This window comes from Nerophis lumbriciformis, linkage group LG19 (assembly GCF_033978685.3).
Source record: "Nerophis lumbriciformis linkage group LG19, RoL_Nlum_v2.1, whole genome shotgun sequence".
NCBI classification, from domain to species: Eukaryota; Metazoa; Chordata; class Actinopteri; order Syngnathiformes; family Syngnathidae; genus Nerophis; species Nerophis lumbriciformis.
In genome coordinates this window covers 33,809,206-33,832,179 of record NC_084566.2, presented here as the reverse complement: position 1 = coordinate 33,832,179, position 22,974 = coordinate 33,809,206, and the positions used below count along the sequence as shown (strand labels likewise).

Below are 22,974 nucleotides of genomic sequence, written 5' to 3'. Positions count from 1 at the left end.
TTGAAACCGATACCGATAATTTTGAAACCGATACCGATAACTTCCGATATTACATTTTAAAGCATTTATCGGCCGATAATATCGGCAGCCCAATACTATCGGACATCTGTGTATGTGAGTGTGAATGATGTCTGTCTATTTGTGTTGGCTCTGAGGTGGCGACTTGTCCAGGGTGTACCCCGCCTTCCGCCCGAATGCAGCTGAGATAGGCTCCAGCACCCCCCGCGACCCCAAAAAAGGGACAAGCGGTAGAAAATGGATGGATGGATGGATGGATCTCTAAAAACATACATATTTTATATATTTTGAAAATAATAAAAACTTTTCATTGGACAGTGAGACTTATTTGCAATATGTACAGTAAAGTCATGGCCAACTTTTTGGGGAGTGACTTCAATTTTGTGCTGTAACAACTATGCAACTTTCTTAGTTTTTTTAGTACATAACAGACACAAAAATATTATTTTATCGGACATCCCTACTTGTAATAGTGGACCTAACATTGACCCCTGAGGTGCACTTTTTCTGCTAATGTCTCTTTCTTGCATAACATAATTATTTTATTACATGTATATGGTGGCCAGCCCACGTATTCTTCCAGCATATACAAAGTAGTGGTTTATTCTAAGAAGAAACTGTGCCTACCGCCTTGAGTGTGAGGTCGCACTGGAAGACGGTCTCTCTGATTTGAGTAAGGATGGTGCCTTTGATGTTGTCCAGGTCCATCCTCCTGACGTCCGTGTCAGCCATGCAGCTCTGGTATTGTTCCTGGGCCTCCTCCGCCTACGCAGCGACACATGCACACAATGACAGGGGTGGTCAGAACAAAAAGGTGACCACGGCGACAATCAGTTACAAGCTGACAGTAACCCTTTCCTCTTCTCCGTCTACCTTTTGCAGGGCCTCCTCTTCCAGCTTCCTCTTCTTCTCCAGCTGCTTGTTGCCAATGATGGGCTGCTCCTCCAGGGAGCGGCTGGCAGACAAATGGGCCTTCTGGTACTCCTCTCTCCTCAGGGCTTTCAGTGCCCGAGCCTTTCGCAAGCTTGCGTCCGCCTCGTGCTATAAAAGACGTGCTAATTAGCCACTGATCATGCAAACACAAATAATCCATGACTACACTGCAAAAACTGAAATCTAAGTAAGATGAAATATCTCAAATAAGGGTGATATTTGCTTATTTTCTGTCTGATAAGATAATTCTTCTCACTAAGCAGATTTTATGTTAGAGTGTTTTACTTGTTTTAAGGGTTTTGGTCCTAAATGATCTCAGTAAGATATTAGAGCTTGTTGCTGAGATTTTATGACCTATATTGAGTAAAACATGCTTGAAACTAGAACAGGGGTCGACAACCCAAAATGTTGAAAGAGCCATATTGGACCAAAACTACAAAAACAAATCTGTCTGGAGCCGCAAAAAAAAAGCCATATTACATACAGATAGTGAGTTATGAGATATAAATTGAATTAAGAGGACTTAAAGGAAACTAAATGAGCTCAAATATAGCTACAAATGAGGGATAATGATGCAATGTGTACATATAGCTAGCCTAAATAGCATGTTAGCATCGATTAGCTTGCAGTCATGCAGTGACCAAATATGTCTGATTAGCACTCCACACAAGTCAATAACATCAACAAAACTCACCTTTGTGGGTTCATGCACAACGTTAAGTTTGGTAGACAAAATGAGACAGAAAAAGAATGGGCATAAAACACGTCCTAGAAAGTCGGAGAAAGTTATACATGTAAACAAACTAAGGTGAGTTCAAGGACCGCCAAAATTAGTAGGACAAAACGGCGCTTGCCAAATACTCGAATCAGTGAAGCATGTTTAATATAAACAGTGTGCTTTATAACAATTAGGGAGGTGTGTGTCATGTTTATCCTCCTGCAGAAACCATATTAACACAAAAAATATTTTTTCCCCCCTAAACTTTTTCCATTTTTCATACATTTTTGAAAAAGCTCCAGAGAGCCACAAGGGCGGCGCTAAAGAGCCGCATACGGCTCTAGAGCCGCGGGTTGCCGACCCCTGAACTAGAATATCAACAGTTGCAAGAATGTGTCATCAACACTCACAAGTATAAAACTACTTTTTAAAGCAATCATTTCTTACTTCAAGCATGAAAAAAAAAATCATGATTTTGACACAATTGTGTCTCATAATTAAAACAGTTGACAGCCAAATGGACTTTGCTGTTTTATTTTCAATGAAACAATAGAAAATAGGTACTCATATAGTAGTACAGTTAGCACAGTACAGTAAACTGACAGTTAATATTTAAACATTTAACATTTCAAACAATTTTGAACAGAAATAGTTCATGCACATTCAGATTAATTCTTCAAAATTACAATTTAAAAAAATTTGGCCGGGGGCCGGGCTGTATATATGCGCACTAATTGACTGAAAGAGCACGCACTTGGCGCGATGATGTCATGTTATCTATGGAAAAATGCATTTTTAGACCATATGATTTGCCTGAGCGGCTAGGAGACCCCGAGAGTAACAAGCGGTTGCCTTGTTGCCTTTCCATTAAGAACAATAAATTAGTTTTTAGTATAAGTTTGCTGGTTTCAAGAAATGTAATGCCGAGCGCATATCATTATGTCAAAATAATGGCACTAACATTTACTTAATTTAAGAATATTTTTCAACGTATTGAGCAAAAAGGTTTCTTTTTTTTCTACCAAGAAAAGTGCACTTGTTATTAGTGAGAATATACTTATTTTAAGGTGTTTTTGGGTTCATTGAAGTTAGCTAATTTTACTTGTTTTGTAAAGTCTTGACAATTTTCTTGTTTTATTGGCAGATAATTTTGCTTAGTTCAAATAAAATACCCCTCATTTTTGTATTTTTTTTTCTTGTTTTTGACCATTGACTTTTTGCTGTGTAGTGACAGTTTATAGAGCTAAAATTTAAAAAAAAAGTACCTAGCTTTTCAACATTTTGCCTAATTCCACATAAAATATGAAGACAGACAATTTACTGCTGATCCAATTCATAATTGTTTGGCTTTGGTGAAAGTCTAATGCCATTCTATTTCTATGTGTGAATCCATATTCTCTATCCCACCTGACCACCTTATTTACCATTTTCTTCTGCTCCTTTTGCCACTGCTCCTTGAGATCTTTCCTCAGCTTGTCCAGTTCATTCTTCCGGCCCATGAGAGGCTAAAAAAAAGGCGATAGAAGGGTACAATTGTATTTATTTGTTGTGTTGCAAACACATTTTTTTCCAGACTATTTTAAGACTGACAAAAGACAAACAAGTAAGTATGAACTTTTCCAGACAAAAATATTTTATTGTCGATCCATCCATTTTCTACCGCTTGTCCCTTTTGGGGTCGCGGGGGATGCTGGAGCCTATCTCAGCTGCATTCGGGCGGAAGGCGGTGTACACCCTGGACAAGTTGCCACCTCATCGCGGGGCCAACACAGATAGACAGACGACATTCACACACTAGGGCCAATTTAGTGTTGCCTTAAACCTACATTTTATTCTAATTTATTTAATTATTTTATAAATGTATTTCATTTATATGTAATGTAATGTACTGTAATTATATACAGTATAATTGTATTTCTAATGTTATACAGTGGAAGCTCAATTTACGATTGTAAATGCAGCTGAGATAGGCTCCAGCACCCCCGGCGACCCTGTAAGGGACAAACGGTAAAAAAATGGATGGACGAATGGATGCACCAATTCAGTTTAAAAAGTTAAAAGTAAAGTTAAAGTAGCAATGATTGTCACACACACACTAGGTGTGGCGAAACTATTCTCTGCATTTGACCCATCACTCTTGATCACCCCCTGGGAAGTGAGGGGAGCAGTGAGCAGCAGCGGTGGCCACGCCCGGGAATAATTTTTGGTGATTTAACCTTCAATTCCAACCCTTGATGCTGAGTACCAAGCAGGGAGGTAATGGGCCCCATTTTTATAGTCTTTGGTATGACTCGGCCGGGGTTTGAACTCACGACCTACCCATCTCAGGGCGGACACTCTAACCACTAGGCCACTGAGTAGGTTGCGTCTGGCTCAAGTTGTTGTATTATATCCCTAATATTCAAATAGTTACATAAGACAGACATTTAAAGGTGGTAGGTCACAATCACGGCATCCAAATGATGTAACAAACTGGAAAAACAAAACAAAACAAGCTGGCACTGACATTTAGGGATGTCCCGATCCAATATTTGGATCGGATTGGCCGCCGATATTTGCCAAAAAATGCGTATCGGCAAGGCTTGGGAAAATGCCGATCCAGATCCTGTTTTAAAAAATATTCCGGTCCGTGTTTTCCAACGCACCGATTGAAATAATACATTCCACTTTTCTGCTGCTCCCTAATTTCCGTTCCGCATTTTCCAGCACACCTTCAACACATCCACAGGTCTGTGTCCTAACGATTAAGACGGCCATGTGAAAAAGTTACCGGTAAAAATGACTATATCGTGATATTCGAGTATACGCCCTCTCCCAGCAGAGAGGTAGCAGCATGGCTAACGTTAGCTGTGATGCTAGCACAGCCGTGCGAGTGGAAATACAAATGAAGGAAGAATTTATTAATTCCCCCAAAAAACAGCACGGGGTCCATCGTCTGGCGGTGGTTTGGCTTCAAGTGGGAATATGTCGAACAGACAACCGTAATTTGTCAAGTGTGGAGCAAAAGCCTTGCTATAAAAAGTAGCATTACTGCTAATATTTAGCATCATTTGAAAAGTCACCTGCTAGAGAATGAAGAGTGTTTGAAACTCCGCATGTCAACATCTCCGTTCGGTGCCACACCAACAAAATGCAGAGGCAAACATTTCCAGATCAACACCGTATGAAAAAAATAGTGACTTTTTTAGTTGTGATTTCCTTCTCTGCATGAAAGTTTAAAAGTAGCATATATTAATGCAGTATGAAGAAGAATGTTTTAATGTAGACACATAGAATCATCATACTGCTGTGATTACCGTATTTTTCTGACTTTAAGAAGCAGTTTTTTTTCATAGTTTGGCCGGGCTCCAGTGCGATTTATATATGTTTTTTTCCTTCTTTATCATGCATTTTCGGCAGGTGTGACTTATACTCCGGTGCGACTTATACTCCAAAAAATACGGTATATGCATCAAGTGTTCATTCAAGGCTAAGGCAAAATATCGAGATATATATCGTGTATTGCGATATGGCCTAAAAATATCGAGATGTTAAAAAAAGGCCATATCACCCAGCCCTAGTTTGTCATGTATAATTTTGTCTATGTTGTGTTTATCCTTGAATAAACAGGTCAGTTTCTTGTTACCAACCATTGTGTATTATTCAAACTCACCTAATTCAGCTGGCTAGTTGTTATCAAGAGTACTAAAACCCTTTTCAACATGAATCTGACAACTAAGTAGGCTAAAAAACTTTATTACATGCTCGGATAGGCCAGTATCGGATCGGAAGTGCAAAAACAACATCGGTATCGGATCGGAAGTGCAAAAACCTGGATCGGGACATCCCTACTGACATTATAATCGAATCATACTGTGAGTACCTGTATGAATTTATTGGTCTGCAGGGCCAGGGCAGTTTGCATGAGCAGCTGGTTGTATTCGGTGTCATTTTTGAAGGCGGAAATGTAGGTCTCACTGAAGGGCATGTAGTGCTGCACGAAGCGTGAATGCAAACGTTTGCGTTAGTCGAAACTTGTAGCCGTGTATGAACTCATCAAGATATGGTGTAACAACAACCTGTTGGGTTGCCAGCGTCTTGGCAGACTCGGCTAATTTGGCGTAACTTTTGGCGTACTCAATATCTGGAAGAGGGAAAAAAGGACGATTAGTGTTAGCAGTCACTGCAAGACAACACTGACATGCTCTAAACTGCATAATACACACTTTAGTATGGTTTCAAGGGGTGTAACGGTACGTGTATTTGTATTGAACCGTTTCGGTACAGGGACTTTCAGTCCTCTACACAGCACCCAGCATTGTCCCACCCACACAACCATCTGATTGGTTACATACAGAGCGGTAACAGCCAATCAGCAGTGCGTATTCAGAGCGGTAACAGCCAATCAGCAATGCGTATTCAGAGCGCATGTAGTCAGTGCTTATCGTTTAGCAGGTAAGCATCAGGCAGCGGACTCTCCCCAAATTAAAATAAACACCTCCCAGTCAACTACTAGTAACATCACTATGAGCCCGTTGACCTTCTAGAAACCTAAACGGCAGCTCAGCTCGCTCGCAGTCCTGGCTTGAGGTGAAGGCTAATTCACTTTTAGCGTAACGTTAGCTCATTTTGTGTGTGTGTGTTACGGACAGCAAAGCCCTGTCTGTCTGTTATTTCACTTTACCTTTTTCTGTGTTGATTGAGCTGTGTTGAAGCAGCAACAAAGGACATTATGTTAAATGAAGAGTTTCTGTCTCTGATAGTTGATATAATAATGTAACTGCATCATTAAGCCCACATGAACTCCATGGTGTTCAGGGATGAATAGTCTCTCCTATTGCTATTGTACTATTTTTTCAGCTATAGTTACATTAATCATTAGTAATGCAGCAGCCTAGTTTTGAATGGCAGGGTCCCTGCTATCACATGTTGATAAAAATATAACATTTACATAATACAAATCAACTACAGGCTTCCCAAATGCTGTAATAAATTAAGCATGATGAGTTGACTTGAAACTGTTTAATGTTGCACTTTTTATATGTAGAAGAAAAGTTTAGTAATTTTATTTAAAGGGGAACATTATCACAATTTCAGAATGGTTAAAACCATTAAAAATCAGTTCCCAGTGGCTTATTATATTTTTCGAAGTTTTTTTCAAAATTTTACCCATCACGCAATATCCCTAAAAAAAGCTTCAAAGTGCCTGATTTTAACCATCGTTATATACACCCGTCCATTTTCCCGTGACGTCACACAGTGAAGCCAACACAAACATGGCGGAAAGAACAGCAAGGTATAGCGACATTAGCTCGGATTCAGACTCGGATTTCAGCGGCTTAAGCGATTCAACAGATTACGCATGTATTGAAACGGATGGTTGTAGTGTGGAGGCAGGTAGCGAAAACGAAATTGAAGAAGAAACTGAAGCTATTGAGCCATATCGTTTTGAACCGTATGCAAGCGAAACTGACGAAAACGACACGACAGCCAGCGACACGGGAGAAAGCGAGGACGAATTCGGCGATCGCCTTCTAACCAACGATTGGTATGTGTTTGTTTGGCATTAAAGGAAACTAACAACTATTAACTAGGTTTACAGCATATGAAATACATTTGGCAACAACATGCACTTTGAGAGTGCAGACAACCCAATTTTCATCAATTAATATATTCTGTAGACATACCCTCATCCGCGCTCTTTTCCTGAAAGCTGATCTGTTCAGTTTTGGAGTTGATGTCAGCAGGCCAGGGAAGCTAGGGTCGATAGGGGGTTTAGCTCGCTCGTCTGCGGGAACAAACTGCCGCCATTGCTTGCCGTGCTACCGAGGTCCTTTGTCCCTGAATTGCTCACACACTCCGGCAGATTCAATGGGGGTCTGGCGGCAGATTTCTTTGACTTTATCGTTGGAAATGCATCTGCTTTGAGTGTCGCAGGATATCCACACATTCTTGCCATCTCTGTCGTAGCATAGCTTTCGTCGGTAAAGTGTGTGGAACAAACGTCCAATTTCTTGCCACTTTCGCATCTTTGGGCCACTGGTGCAACTTGAATCCGTCCCTGTTCGTGTTGTTACACCCTCCGACAACACACCGACGAGGCATGATGTCTCCAAGGTACGGAAAACAGTCGAAAAAACGGAAAATAACAGAGCTGATTTGACTCGGTGTTTGTATTTTCGGAAATCGGTTAAAAAAATAAATGGTCTTTTTTCTGCAACATCAAGGTATATATTGACGCTTACATAGGTCTGGTGATAATGTTCCCCTTTAAGAGAAAGTGATTGCAGCTATCTGGGATACAACACTTCTCAGACGGCAGGAGAACTTTCCAATGTCGAGGTCAGCTGTGATTCTACTTAGCGAAAAACTTTGTCCATTTGTCGAAGGAGAGACAACAAGAATGAGAGCTCCCGTGGATGTGATAAAAAAAACAACTAGCGTGTGCTTTGTATTACCTGGCCGTCGAGGGAAGACTACGAAAAACGGCGAATGCTTTTGGACTGGCAAAGCAGACTGTATCAGTTATTGTCCGCCATGTATGTCGCCGACTCAACGTCTAGGTCAGTGGTTCTTAACCTTGTTTGAGGTACCGAACCCCACCAGTTTCATATATGCATTCACCGAACCCTTCATTATTGAAAAATTAAACGTTTTTTTTTTTTTAATGGCGGATTGCTTCCCGTTGTGACGTCATCGCTCCGAGAGCGAATAATAGAAAGGCGTTTAATTCGCCAAAATTCACCCATTTAGAGTTCGGAAATCGGTTAAAAAAATATATGGTCTTTTTTCTGCAACATCAAGGTATATATTGACGCTTACATAGGTCTGGTGATAATGTTCCCCTTTAATCTGAGCAACAACTTGAGGCAGTTTAATGTTGATTAACGTGGGCAGAATTACTATAGTGTTCCCAATGTTAAAAGGATAAAGCCATTGGTTACAAATTTGGTAAATAAATAACCAAAAAATGCATACTTTGTTGTTTTCTTACTGTACCGAAAGTGAACCGAACCGTGACCTCTAAACCGAGGTACGTACCGAACCAAAATTTTTGTGTACCGTTACACCCCTAATGGTTTCACATGGTTATATTACACATGACACTGCATAGAAGGGTTGCCACGGTTTAACGTGCTTTTGCATGTAACCATGGCGACCACCCGGCGAGGGCGCTCACCCATGTTCAGCCTTTTTTCCATCCACGCCAGCAGGTCTTTGATGTACTTGGACCAGGCTTTGGCGTACAGCAGCGCCGACTCCACCCCGCTGTCATGCTTCAGCAGGGTCAAGTCAACTTCTTTCTCCTGCGTCTGAGGCACATCTGGCCCTGGAGGAGGAGGAGGAGGAGGCGTGAACGTTAAAAAAAAAAAAATTTGAGCGAGAGTGAGGTGCGGCGACAAAACGTGAAGCGCATCGGACGCCAAACAGACGTGAAGCGGGCGAGGTAAAGGAAAAACAGACAAGAGACGCTGAGATGAGGAAGTTGCCGCTGTAGGAGGATGTGAAAATGCTGCCGTCAAACTTGTACTTGGAGTCCATGTGTTTCCCATCCCATGCAGACCTGTTCCCAAAACAGGCCTTGGAATGTCAGACGTGTAGGGGGGGGTGGGGGCGAGCGGCCTGACGGAATGAGCAGCAGAAATAACAGAAGTGGAAGCAGAGGTTTTTAGGGCGGGTCTACCTCAGGCATGCCAAGAGCGCGCAGCCGAATTTGCGCCCCAGCCGTACTTCACGAACACGCACACATTTTACTTAGGCGGGAGATAAACGACAGAATGTGTGTGAGACACTCACCGGCGAGGTCATTCTTCTCCGGCACAAACTCCTCGGGGTCCACGGCGAGGTTGTCGAAAGACTGCGGAGGACATCGGAGATTATACGCAGGGCAAAAAAGCAACATGCAATCAGAAGCAGCTGTGCTCTCGACACCCAAATTAAGTCGGGAGGGCTGGTCTTTGAGGCTTTTCATAAATGGAAGGCCTGCTTAAAATTGCCAGTCTAAAGAGATGTCATCCCTGAGAACTAGGGGTGTAACGGTACACAAAAATTCCGGTTCGGTACGTACCTCGGTTTAGAGGTCACGGTTCGGTTCATTTTCGGTACAGTAAGTGGGTTATTTATTTACCAAATTTGCAAAATCTTCCATCAAAAATATTTTTCTTAGTGGAATATTTGATGTAGGGCTGCAACTAACAACTAATTTGATAATCGATTACCGTATTTTTCGGAGTATAAGTCGCACCGGAGTATAAGTCGCACCTGCCGAAAATGCATAATAAAGAAGGAAAAAAACATATATAAATCGCACTGGAGCCCGGCCAAACTATGAAAAAAGCTGCAACTTATAGTCCGAAAAATACGGTAATCTGTCGATTATTACTTTGATTAATCGATTAATAATCGGATAAAAGAGACAAACTACATTTCTATCCGTTCCAGTATTTTATTGAAAAAAAAAACAGCATACTGGCACCATACTTATTTTGAGTATTGTTTCTCAGCTGTTTGTAAATGTTGCAGTTGATAAAAAAAATAAAAAATAAAATAAAATAAAGTAGCCTCTGCGCATGCGCATAGCATAGATCCAACGAATCGATGACTAAATTAATCGGCAACTATTTTTATAATCGATTAGTTGTTGCAGCCCTAATTTGATGTGCCGCATACTGGCACCATACTTATTTTGATTATTGTTTCTCAGCTGTTTGTAAATGTTGCAGTTTATAAAAAAAAAAAAATAATAATTTTTTTTTAAATAAAGTAGCCTCTGCGCATAGATCCAACGAATCAATGACTAAATTAATCGACAACTATTTTTATAATCGATTTTAATCGATTTAATCGATTAGTTGTTGCAGCCCTAATTTGATGTGAAGTAATGGGAACCTTGGATAGGTCAATAATTCATAATAACATTGATTTTGATTCAATATTATGTTTTGAGCAATGACAGTTTGAAAGAAAAAAAACAGCTTTGTTTTATTAGTCAACATTGCAACTTTTTCTAAATTACATTTCACCTTTAAAGCTTTTTTTATTTCACTTCTGTTATGTTTTTGTTTATTTTAATAGTATTTTTAGAATGTGCCGTGGGCCTTTAAAACATTAGCTGTGGGCCGCAAATGGCACACTTTTGACACCCCTGCTATAGATAATAAAAAATTAAATCTGATAAATCTATGGATAAAAAGCAGAGCCTGGCGACGCATGCGCGTTTATCATAACTCTCTCTGTCTCTGTCTCTGTCTCTGCCCCTCCCTCACCAATGCTGCTGCTCGCACAATTTGTTTTGTTTTTAACCCCTTCTTAACCCTGAACGTGCATTGAAAATACACGCAACCCTAACTCAAAATGCCAGACATTTGAGGCATTTAAGAAACTCCGCCCTGACAGCTCCGCAAAAGAGGACATGTCCGGTGAAAAGAGGACGTATGGTCAGTCTATCGTAGCGCCGTGTGTTGTGCCTCGGTGTGCATTGTTTACACAACGTGCGTTACACTACTTAATATGTCCGTGTGGAAACTCATTCGGTACACCTATAACCGAACCGAAACCCCCGTACCGAAACGGTTCAATACAAATACACGTACCGTTACACCCCTAGTGAGAACAAAACCCACGAAAAGAAACAAGACAAAATGCTTCACCCTGCTTCTTCTGGTCTGGGGAGTCCCCAACCCTGAGCCGTTGTCCGCATCGCCCATAAGGAAGTCAGAAACTCTGAGGGGGCAGAAACATAGAGAAGTCACGATTATGGCAACATTAAGTAAAGCTGTACATCAGTTTTTCCACGCCCCACTTTTCACATGCCGTATTTTTCGGAGTATAAGTCGCTCCGGAGTATAAGTCGCACCGGCCGAAAATGCATAATAAAGAAGGGAAAAAACATATATAAGTCGCATTTTGGGGGGAAATTTATTTGATAAAAGCCAACACCAAGAATAAATGATAAATGGGTTGTACTTGTATAGCGCTTTTCTACCTTCAAGGTACTCAAAGCGCTTTGACACTACTTCCACATTTACCCATTCACACACACATTCACACACTGATGGAGGGAGCTGCCATGCAAGGCGCTAACCAGCACCCATCAGGAGCAAGGGTGAAGTGTCTTGCTCAGGACACAACGGACATGACGAGGTTGGTACTAGGTGGGGATTGAACCAGGGACCCTCGGGTCGCGCACGGCCATTCTTCCACATATAGAACATGCTATACGTTTACCAAACAATCTGTCACTCCTAATCGCTAAATCTCATGAAATCTTATACGTCTAGTCTCTTACGTGAATGAGATAAATAATAATATTTGATATTTTACGGTAATGTGTTAATAATTTCACACATAAGTCGCTCCTGAGTATAAGTCGCACCCCCAGCCAAACTATGAAAAAAACTGCGACTTATAGTCCGAAAAATACGGTATATGAGATTTCCAGTTCATTTTATCATCTATTAATACTCCCAAAAATCTGGTTTCTGTTACCCTTTCATTGTCTCCTCCGCTCTATGTATAAACATGATTTTTCTTGCTTTAAATGTACATTAATACAATTTATTTATCATTTGTTTACTTAGTTTTTGCATGTAAAACCTGTTTTTTTTTCTTGTGTTTTCTTGCCTTAAACATACATTTATACAATTTATTTATCATTTGTTTACATAGTTTTTGGATGTAAAACTAGTATTTTTTTTCCTATAAAATGTGTTTTCTGTTCATATATTTGGGTGTCTGGAATGTGCGAGCTGGATTTACATTATTATGGGAAAAAATGTGCGATTGAAATTCAAATCAAAACAAATAACTAATGAAAACCGCGGTAATGGTTTAAAAGCAAAATTAACCATAAAATGACGCGATAGAAGGATGTTTACAATAAATGATAAATGGGTTGTACTTGTATAGCGCTTTTCTACCTTCAAGAAACTCAAAGCGCTTTGACACTACTTCAACATTTACCCATTCACACACACATTCACACACTGATGGAGGGAGCTGCCATGCAAGGCGCTAACCACGACCCATCAGGAGCAAGGGTGAAGTGTCTTGCTCAGGACACAACGGACATGACGAGGTTGGTACTAGGTGGGGATTGAACCAGGGACCCTCGGGTCGTGCAGGGCCATTCTTCCACTGCGCCACGCCGTCCCTAATTAAATAAAATTAACTGGGTCACATACACCCATCATACTGTGCTGGCATTAGCGTTGGCGCTAAAGTTATTATGTGCTGTGCTAGTACAGTACTAACTTTGCACCAAATTTATTACAAACCCCGTTTCCATATGAGTTGGGAAATTGTGTTAGATGTAAAATAAACGGAATACAGTGATTTGCAAATCCTTTTCAACCCATATTCAATTGAATGCACTGCAAAGACAACATATTTGATGTTCAAACTCATAAACTTTATTTTTTTTTTGCAAATAATAATTAACTTAGAATTTCATGGCTGCAACACGTGCCAAAGTAGTTGGGAAAGGGCATGTTCACCACTGTGTTACATCACCTTTTCAATAAACGATTGGGAACCGAGGAAACTAATCGTTGAAGCTTTGAAAGTGGAATTCTTTCCCATTCTTGTTTTATGTAGAGCTTCAGTAGTTCAACAATCCGGGGTCTCCGCTGTCGTATTTTAGGCTTCATAATGCGCCACACATTTTCGTTGGGAGACAGGTCTGGAATGCAGGCGGACCAGGAAAGTACCCGCACTCTTTTTTTACGAAGCCACGCTGTTGTAACACGTGCTGAATGTGGCTTGGCATTGTCTTGCTGAAATAAGCAGGGGCGTCCATGAAAAAGACGGCGCTTAAATGGCAGCATATGTTGTTCCAAAACCTGTATGTACCTTTCAGCATTAATGGTGCCTTCACAGATGTGTAAGTTACCCATGCCTTGAGCACTAATGCACCCCTATTCCATCACAGATGCTGGCTTTTGAACTTTGCGTCGATAACAGTCTCGCTTCCCCTTTGGTCCTGATGACACGATGTCGAATATTTCCAAAAACAAATTTGAAATGTGGACTCGTCAGACCACAGAACACTTTTCCACTTTGCATGAGTCCATCTTAGATGATCTCGGGCCCAGAGAAGCCGGCGGAGTTTCTGGATGTTGTTGATAAATGGCTTTCGCTTTGCATAGTAGAGCTTTAACTTGCACTTACAGATGTAGCGACAAACTGTATTTAGTGACAGTGGTTTTCTGAAGTGTTCCTGAGCCCATGTGGTGATATCCTTTAGAGATTGATGTCGGTTTTTGATACAGTGCCGTCTGAGGGATCAAAGGTCACGGTCATTCAATGTTGGTTTCCGGCCATGCCGCTTACGTGGAGTGATTTCTCCAGATTCTCTGAACCTTTTGATGATATTATGGACCGTCGATGTTGAAATCCCTAAATTTCTTGCAATTGCATTTTGAGAAACGTTGTTCTTAAACTGTTTGACTATTTACTCACGCAGTTGTGGACAAAGGGGTGTACCTCGCCCCATCCTTTCATGTGAAAGACTGAGCATTTTTTGGGAAGCTGTTTTTATACCCAATCATGGCACCCACCTGTTCCCAATTAGCCTGCACACCTGTGGGATGTTCCAAATAAGTGTTTGATGAGCATTCCTCAACTTTGTCAGTATTTATTGCCACTTTTCCCAACTTCTTTGTCACGTTTTGCTGGCATCAAATTCTAAAATTAATGATTGTTTGCAAAAAAAAAAATGTTTATCAGTTTGAACATCAAATATGTTGTCTTTGTAACCTATTCAAATGAATATGGGTTGAAAATGATTTGCAAATCATTGTATTCCATTTATATTTACATCTAACACAATTTCCCAACTCATATGGAAACGGGGTTTGTACATAACACATATAAGCAGACGTAATTTATTGCTATAATGACTTGTTTTTGCTTCTGATCATGTTTTCGTACTGTGTATTTAATACCGAGTAGAATTGCGCCCCGTAGCAAATCTTGCAATCTTTAGCTGGTACAGTGGAACCCTTGCGGTTCTTATTTCACAACAATTGAGCCTAATTCACTTAAGCATGGAAGATTCAACTGTAAAAAAAACAAAAAAAACACATAAGGAGTAAGGTTGTAAGGGTTTAAAAAAATGGTGTCGCACTTACACATTGCCGAACGTGAACGCCAAAGTGTCGATGGAAGCGTGAATCTCGCCAAAAAAGGCGTCTCGGTTTTCTGGTGGCACGTCTTTGAAGTTGATGCCTGTGGAGAGAGAAAGAACAAAAGCAGAATTTTTAGCTCTCCACAAAAAATATCACTGACCATCAAACATATTTATACAGTAAATGGGTCATAAACTTCAGTTTGCCTTCCTCTGGTAATCACACATTACCTTTAGGTTCTTTGTGTTTCTTGGCTAAAACAATGACAACAAAATGATGTCTTCCTACCAGAAAGGGGAATTCTCGCTTGTTATTCAAATCCAATCCAAGGTTCTTCACTCCCCAAAGTAACCTTCCATACTGTTTACACACAGCAAAGCTTCAAGTTTTCCAGTAGGAGTTGAAGACTTGTTGAAGCGGAAAAATGTCCGAACTCAGAGTTTTTCTGTCCAGGAAACACTTTCCTCAGCAAGACGACGTCGCAAACAAAGTGAAATTCGACTAAGCAGAGTACTTCCTGCCTACACTGCAACAGGAAACACTCAAACAGCTTGAGTTCTGTCACTCCATCTTACCTTTAGTCTCCTTCAAAACTCAAAAAAATTCTATAAAATTAGAGAGTCCGTAAGAGCTTGTAAGAGTTCCACTTCCTATTGGACTTTTCTAGCTTTTGTGTTTCCATTTCCTCTTCATGGCGGCAAATTCTATCAGCGTTGGCAGCAGCTGGGCGAGGCGACCCGCGAAAAAGTGCGAAAGATCATGAGCTTTTCAGGGGTCCAAAAGCTTCTGGAGGAGACGTCGCACTTGCCTTTTGTGCACCTCTCTCGCCCTGAATGCACAACTCTGCACTGGCTTCTTCCTCAGGACATCCTGTGAGTCGCATAACAATAATTCCAGAGATCAGCCCCCCACCATTCCGCCCTTGTCCAAAATACGGGAACTGCATCATTTAACTACTGTGGGTTATTGTTCTTTCAGAGATATATGTATATATGGGACTGAGTCATTTCTTGATGCCATGACAATGTGTGTGTGAATATGCAGTGCACTACTTGGCTACAACAGCAGAGGTATTGTTGAGTCGGTCTCTAATTTGCCAAATAACTTGCCATGGGAAGTTGAGCTACATCCGCAACGAAGACCTACGCAATATTATTCTGCTCAGTGGGAAATTGGCATTCGAGCGACATTCTCCCATTCCATTAAACAACATTTCTTTAAGATAATAATTGATTAAGAATTTTTCTTTGAAGTAAGTTCTAAAAAAGTAGCCAAATGTATGCTTGACTCTAATCCCACACATTTTCAAAGTAGTTGAGAGGTCAGCAGGGATGTCCCGATCAACATGTTAGGCCTACGATACTATTACGATATTTTGACCACAACCCATAGAAGGCGCCGTTAAAGGGGAACATTATCACAATTTCAGAAGGGTTAAAACCATTAAAAATCAGTTCCCAGTGGCTTATTTTATTTTTCGAAGTTTTTTTCAAAATTTTACCCATCACGCAATATCCCTAAAAAAAGCTTCAAAGTGCCTGATTTTAACCATCGTTATAAACACCCGTCCATTTTCCTGTGACGTCACATAGTGATGCCAATACAAACAAACATGGCGGATAGAACAGCAAGTTTATAGCAACATTAGCTCGGATTCAGACTCGGATTTCAGCGGCTTAAGCGATTCAACAGATTACGCATGTATTGAAACGGATGGTTGTAGTGTGGAGGCAGGTAGCGAAAACGAAATTGAAGAAGAAACTGAAGCTATTGAGCCATATCGGTTTGAACCGTATGCAAGCGAAACAGACGAAAACGACACGACAGCCAGCGACACGAATTCGGCGATCGCCTTCTAACCAACGATTGGTATGTGTTTGTTTGGCATTAAAGGAAACTAACAACTTTAAACTAGGTTTACAGCATATGAAATACATTTGGCAACAACATGCACTTTGAGAGTGCAGACAGCCCAATTTTCATCAATTAATATATTCTGTAGACATACCCTCATCCGCTCTCTTTTCCTGAAAGCTGATCTGTCCAGTTTTGGAGTTGATGTCAGCAGGCCAGGGAAGCTAGAGTCGATATTCTTCTCTTGATCATCTTCGGTGGCATAAGGGACGGTGTGAGCCAAGACATCCAGGGGGTTTAGCTCGCTCGTCTGCGGGAACAAACTGCCGCCATTGCTTGCCGTGCTACCAAGGTCCTTTGTCCCTGAATTGCTCACACACTCCGGCAGATTCAATGGGGGTCTGGCGGCAGATTTATTTGACTTTATCGTTGGAAATGCATCTGCTTTGAGTGTCGCAGGATATCCACACATTCTTGCCATCTCTGTCGTAGCATAGCTTTCGTCGGTAAAATGTGCGGAACAAACGTCCAATTTCTTGCCACTTTCGCATCTTTGGGCCACTGGTGCAACTTGAATCCGTCCCTGTTCGTGTTGTTACACCCTCCGACAACACACCGACGAGGCATGATGTCTCCAAGGTACGGAAAACAGTCGAAAAAACGGAAAATAACAGAGCTGATTTGACTCGGTGTTTGAGAAAATGGCAGATTGCTTCCCGATGCGACGTCTCGCTCTGAGAGGGAATAATAGAAAGGCGTTTAATTCGCCAAAATTCACCCATTTAGAATATATTATTATTATATTATATTATATTATATTAAAAATATATGGTCTTTTTTCTGCAACATCAAGGTATATATTGACGCTTACATAGGTCTGGTGATAATGTTCCCCTTTAACATATAAAATAAAATGCGCCAAGTCCTACCTATCAATTGTAAAAAAAAAAAAAAGTCCTGAATCCAGATCAGATCTGGATTAGCTTCAAAATGTAATCACTTGTTCCCTATCCCATTTTTGACATTTCCTGAAAATCTAATGACAATTTGCCCGTAGCTTTATGAGTGATCTAATAATATTAATAATAATAATAATAATAATAGATTTTATTTGTAAAAAGCACTTTACATTGAGTAAACAACCTCAAAGTGCTACAGTGTATTAAAAAAAAATTTAAAAAAAGATAATAAAAATAAAATAAAAAGTAGAACAACTAATAGCTAGAACTAGTATGTATACATCTAAAAAAAAAAGAAAGATTTTTTTTTTTTTAAAGAAGGGTTTTTAAGCCTTTTTTAAAAGCATCCACAGTCTGTGGTGCCCTCAGGTGGTCAGGCAGAGCGTTCCACAGACTCGGAGCGGCGGAGCAGAAAGCCCGGTCTCCCGTTGTTCGTAGCGTTGTCCTCGGAGGTTAGCCTGTCCGGAGCGGAGGTGTCGTGTGGAGGATTTGGGGTTGAGTAGTTCTTTAAGGTTAGAGGGGGGCATTTCCATGGAGGCACTGGTGGGCTAGCAGGGAGACTTTGTATTCAATCCTGAATGGCACAGGAAGCCAGTGAAGGGATTTGAGAATTGGTGTGACATGGTCATATTTCTAAAGCACAATGAAGGAAACGGGAGTGAATACTCTCTTGGAGACGGCGTGGCTCAGTTGGTAGAGTTGCCGTGCAACTTGAGGGTTCCTGGTTCGATCCCCAGCTTTCGCTATCCTTGTCACGTCCGTTGTGTCCTTGAGCAAGACACTTTGTCCTTGCTCCTGCTGGGTCGTGGTTAGAGCCTTGCGTGGCAGCTCCCCAATCAGTGTGTGAATGTGTGTGTGAATGGGTGAATGTGGAAATAGTGTCAATCCATTTAACTCTTGTCAGTCTCCATTATCTTTGTCTATGTGCAGTAGCTAGCATACACACAAACACACACACACATAAAAACAAAAACATTAGGTAATGTTGTAGAAATTATCGAGATCAACCCGGAAATCTAATCACTTGTTCCTTATCCCATTTGGACACTTGCTGTTAGTTTCACGAAAATCCGCCCATTATTTTTGCTTAACTGACAGACAAACCGGAAAGTCCTGTGGGGAGTGCTCAGAGAGTATGGGGTATCGGACTGTCTGATTGTGGCGGTCCGCTCCCTGTACGATCAGTGTCAGAGCTTGGTCCGCATTGCCGGCAGTAAGTCGGACCCGTTTCCAGTGAGGGTTGGACTCCGCCAAGGCTGCCCTTTGTCGCCGATTCTGTTCATAACTTTTATGGACAGAATTTCTAGGTGCAGTCAAGGCGTTGAGGGGATCTTGTTTGGTGGCTGCAGGATTAGGTCTCTGCTTTTTGCAGATGATGTGGTCCTGATGGCTTCAACTGGCCAGGATCTTCAGCTCTCACTGGATCGGTTCGCAGCCGAGTGTGAAGCGACTGGGATGAGAATCAGCACCTCCAGGTCCGAGTCCATGGGAAAGGGTGGAGTGCCATCTCCGGGTTGGGGAGGAGATCTTGTCCCAAGTGGAGGAGTTCAAGTACCTCGGAGTCTTGTTCACGAGTGAGGGAAGAGTGGATCGTGATATCGACAGGCGGATCGATGCAGCGTCTTCAGTAATGCGGACGCTGTATCGACCTGTTGTGGTGAAGAAGGAGCTGAGCCGGAAGGCAAAGCTCTCAATTTACCGGTCGATCTACGTTCCCATTATCACCTATGGTCATGAGCTTTGGGTTATGACCGAAAGGACAAGATCACGGGTACAAGCGGCCAAAATGAGTTTCCTCCGCCAGGTGGTGGGGCTCTCCCTTAGAGATAGGGTGAGAAGCTCTGTCATCCGGGAGGAACTCAAACTAAAGCCGCTGCTCCTCGAGAGGAGCCAGATGAGGTGGTTCGGGCATCTGCTCAGGATGCCACCCGAACGCCTCCCTAGCATACTTGCCAACCCTCCCGAATTTTTCGGGAGACTCCTGAATTTCAGTGCCGCTCCCGAAAATCTCCCGGGACAACCATTCTCCCGAATTTCTCCCGATTTCCAGCCGGACTTAAGGCACGCCCCCTCCAGGTCCGTGCGGACCTGAGTGAGGACAGCCTGTCGTCACGTCCGCTTGGCCAACCAAAAAGTAACCACAGAACACTATACCGTATAGTGTTCTGTGGTTACTTTTTGGCTGGCCAACGGTTTACGTTGTATTGCGCACCCTGACGGCAAGTGTTGGAGTCGGTTCTGAAGTATGAAGTAAAGAGACGTAACTTCGTCACCTCGCCTGGTTATTGACTCCAACCCAGAATATTACACTGCCCATACCTATGCTCCTTCAAAGGCTGTGCTACTGGCTGCAAAGCATTGCACTTTCAAATACAACAATGAGTAGAGAGGAGTGTTATGTGTGTATACGTGTAAATAAATGAACACTGAAATTCAAGTATTTATTTTATTTATATGTATATATATATATATATATATATATATATATATTAGGGATGTTTGATAATGGCTTTTTGTCGATATCCGATATTGTCCAACTCTTTAATTACCGATACCGATATCAACCGATATATGCAGTCGTGGAATTAACACATTATTATGCCTAATTTAGACAACCAGGTATGATGAAGATAAGGTACTTTTAAAAAAAATAAATAAAATAAGATAAATAAATTAAAAACATTTTCTTGAATAAAAAAGAAAGTAAAACAATATAAAAAACAGTTACACAGAAACTAGTAATTAATGAAAATGAGTAAAATTAACTGTTAAAGGTTAGTACTATTAGTGGACCAGCAGCACGCACAATCATGTGTGCTTACGGACTGTATCCCTTGCAGACTGTATTGATATATATTGATATATAATGTAGGAACCAGAATATTAATAACAGAAAGAAACAACCCTTTTGTGTAAATGGGGGAGGGAGGTTTTTTGGGTTGGTGCACTAATTGTAAGTGTATCTTGTGTTTTTTTAAGTTGATTTAATAAAAAAAATAATAAAAAAATAAAAAAATAAAAACGATACCGATAATTTCCGATATTACATTTTAACGCATTTATCGGCCGATAATATCGGCATGCCGATATTATCGGACATCTTTAATATATATACAAAAAAAACTTGAATTTAAGTGAATTCTAGCTATAAATATACTCCTCCCTCCTTAACCCCGCCCCCCTGGCCCCACCCACCTCAACCTCCCCCCCTCCAAATCTCCTGAATTTGGAGATCTCAAGGTTGTCAAGTATGCTCCCTAGGGAGGTGTTTAGGGCACGTCCGACCGGTAGGAGGCCACGGGGAAGACCCAGGACACGTTGGGAAGACTATGTCTCCCAGCTGGCCTGGGAACGCCTCGGGATCCCCCGGGAGAAGCTGGACGAAGTGGCTGGGGAGAGAGGGAAGTCTGGGCGTCTCTGCTTAGGCTGCTGCCCCCGCGACCCGACCTCGGATAAGCGGAAGAAATTGGATGGATGGATGGATGACAAACAAACCAGCGACAACAATTACATAGCCTCTTGGTGGAGGTAATAACACCTGCAGACCGACGGCATGTTGTTACTACAAAAAAGAACAAGGTATAAGGAAAAATAGGCTTTTAGTAGAAGTGTAAAAGTACCAAAAAAAATGAGAGCGACCAGACGACAATCGTGTGGAGCAGTTTGCATGGAGCCTTCCAGGACCCAGCCCACAGATGTTGACTTTGATGGCATGCACACAAGGACGATCCACTATCGGAACCGGTCGGGCTGCACAGCCAATCTAAGCCGAGTTTGTTCTTGACATTTTGCCGCCAGTGAAAAATTTGCCATTGGAAGCGGGGAAACAATGGAGGACTGTGCGCCAGACGCAAACATCTTCACTGTCGCCGCACAGCGTTCCAAACCAGTTAGGTAAGCATATGTTTGTTTAATGCGCAGGTGTCGCGGCCCAAAGCAAGCAGCGGAGGAGGCGCTCTGAAGACAGCAAGATGTGAGAGATTTGTTATCATTCCCTTGTTATTACTCATTTCTTTAAGCCACTCCGCTTTGGGACTGTCAGCATGTGCGTTCGAGGGTGCTCTCTAGTGGACAGGTGAAGTAATGCTTTACACACAAACGTATTAAAGGCCTACTGAAACCCACTACTACCGACCACGCAGTCTGATAGTTTATATATCAATGATGAAATCTTAACATTGCAACACATGCCAATACGGTTAGCTTACTAAAGTGCAATTTTAAATTTCGCGCAAAATATCCTGCTGAAAACGTCTCGGTATGATGACGTCAGCGCGTGACGTCACGGATTGTAGAGGACATTTTGGGACAGCATGGTGGCCAGCTATTAAGTCGTCTGTTTTCATCGCAAAATTCCACAGTATTCTGGACATCTGTGTTGGTGAATCTTTTGCAATTTGTTCAATGAACAATGGAGACAGCAAAGAAGAAAGCTGTAGGTGGGAAGCGGTGTATTGCGGCAGGTGTTGTGCCGGATAACGCACCCCCGCCTTAGAATGCACCCCCTGACTGTTGTGCCGGATAACACAGCCGGTGTTTCATTGTTTACATTCCCGAAAGATGACAGTCAAGCTTTACCATTGGCCTGTGGAGAACTGGGACAACAGAGACTCTTACCAGGAGGACTTTGAGTTGGATACGCAGACGCGGTACCGTGAGTACGCTTCCAAACATTTGATCGCTTGCCCGTACGTGCGTGCCGCTATGTGCATGTCACGTACAACTTTGGGGACTTTGGGGAAATATATGTGCTGTATGAACTTTGGGGAGGTGAACGGTACTTTGGGCTGTGGGATTGAGTGTGTTGTGCAGGTGTTTGAGTTGTATTGGCGGGTTATATGGACGGGAGGGGGGAGGTGTTTGTTATGCGGGATTAATTTGTGGCATATTAAATATAAGCCTGGTTGTGTTGTGGCTAATAGAGTATATATATGTCTTGTGTTTATTTACTGTTTTAGTCATTCCCAGCTGAATATCAGGTCCCACCCGCCTCTCACAGCATCTTCCCTATCTGAATCGCTCCCACTGCCCTCTAGTCCTTCACTCTCACTTTCCTCATCCACAAATCTTTCATCCTCGCTCAAATTAATGGGGAAATCGTCGCTTTCTCGGTCCGAATGGCTCTCGCTGCTGGTGGCCATGATTGTAAACAATGTGCGGATGTGAGGAGCTCCACAACCTGTGACGTCACGCTACTCGTCTGCTACTTCCGGTACAGGCAAGGCTTTTTTATCAGCGACCAAAAGTTGCGAACTTTATCGTCGATGTTCTCTACTAAATCCTTTCAGCAAAAATATGGCAATATCGCGAAACGATCAAGTATGACACATAGAATGGACCTGCTATCCCCGTTTAAATAAGAAAATCGCATTTCAGTAGGCCTTTA

At 41.8% G+C, this 22,974-nt stretch overlaps 1 protein-coding gene across 3 annotated transcripts in view; it reads right to left on the bottom strand.

The window, feature by feature from the left end:
• LOC133618479 (rho GTPase-activating protein 29-like) overlaps positions 1-22,974 on the bottom strand; it is a 104,703-nt gene that overhangs the window by 34,577 nt on the left and 47,152 nt on the right. The window contains exons 1-10 of one of the 3 annotated variants that reach the window (XM_061978869.2): positions 15,351-15,487; positions 14,779-14,875; positions 11,299-11,371; positions 9,446-9,506; positions 8,829-8,978; positions 5,728-5,792; positions 5,532-5,642; positions 3,094-3,174; positions 892-1,059; positions 646-783 (exon numbers count right to left, since the gene is read on the bottom strand). In XM_061978869.2, the coding sequence (XP_061834853.1) occupies positions 646-783; positions 892-1,059; positions 3,094-3,174; positions 5,532-5,642; positions 5,728-5,792; positions 8,829-8,978; positions 9,446-9,506; positions 11,299-11,355 (831 nt within the window). In that variant the 5' untranslated portion in view covers positions 11,356-11,371; positions 14,779-14,875; positions 15,351-15,487. Of the gene's footprint in view, positions 1-645; positions 784-891; positions 1,060-3,093; positions 3,175-5,531; positions 5,643-5,727; positions 5,793-8,828; positions 8,979-9,445; positions 9,507-11,298; positions 11,372-14,778; positions 14,876-15,063; positions 15,247-15,350; positions 15,488-22,974 lie in introns of those variants that run through there. The other 2 variants (XM_061978868.2, XM_061978867.2) reach the window with 2 other exon arrangements.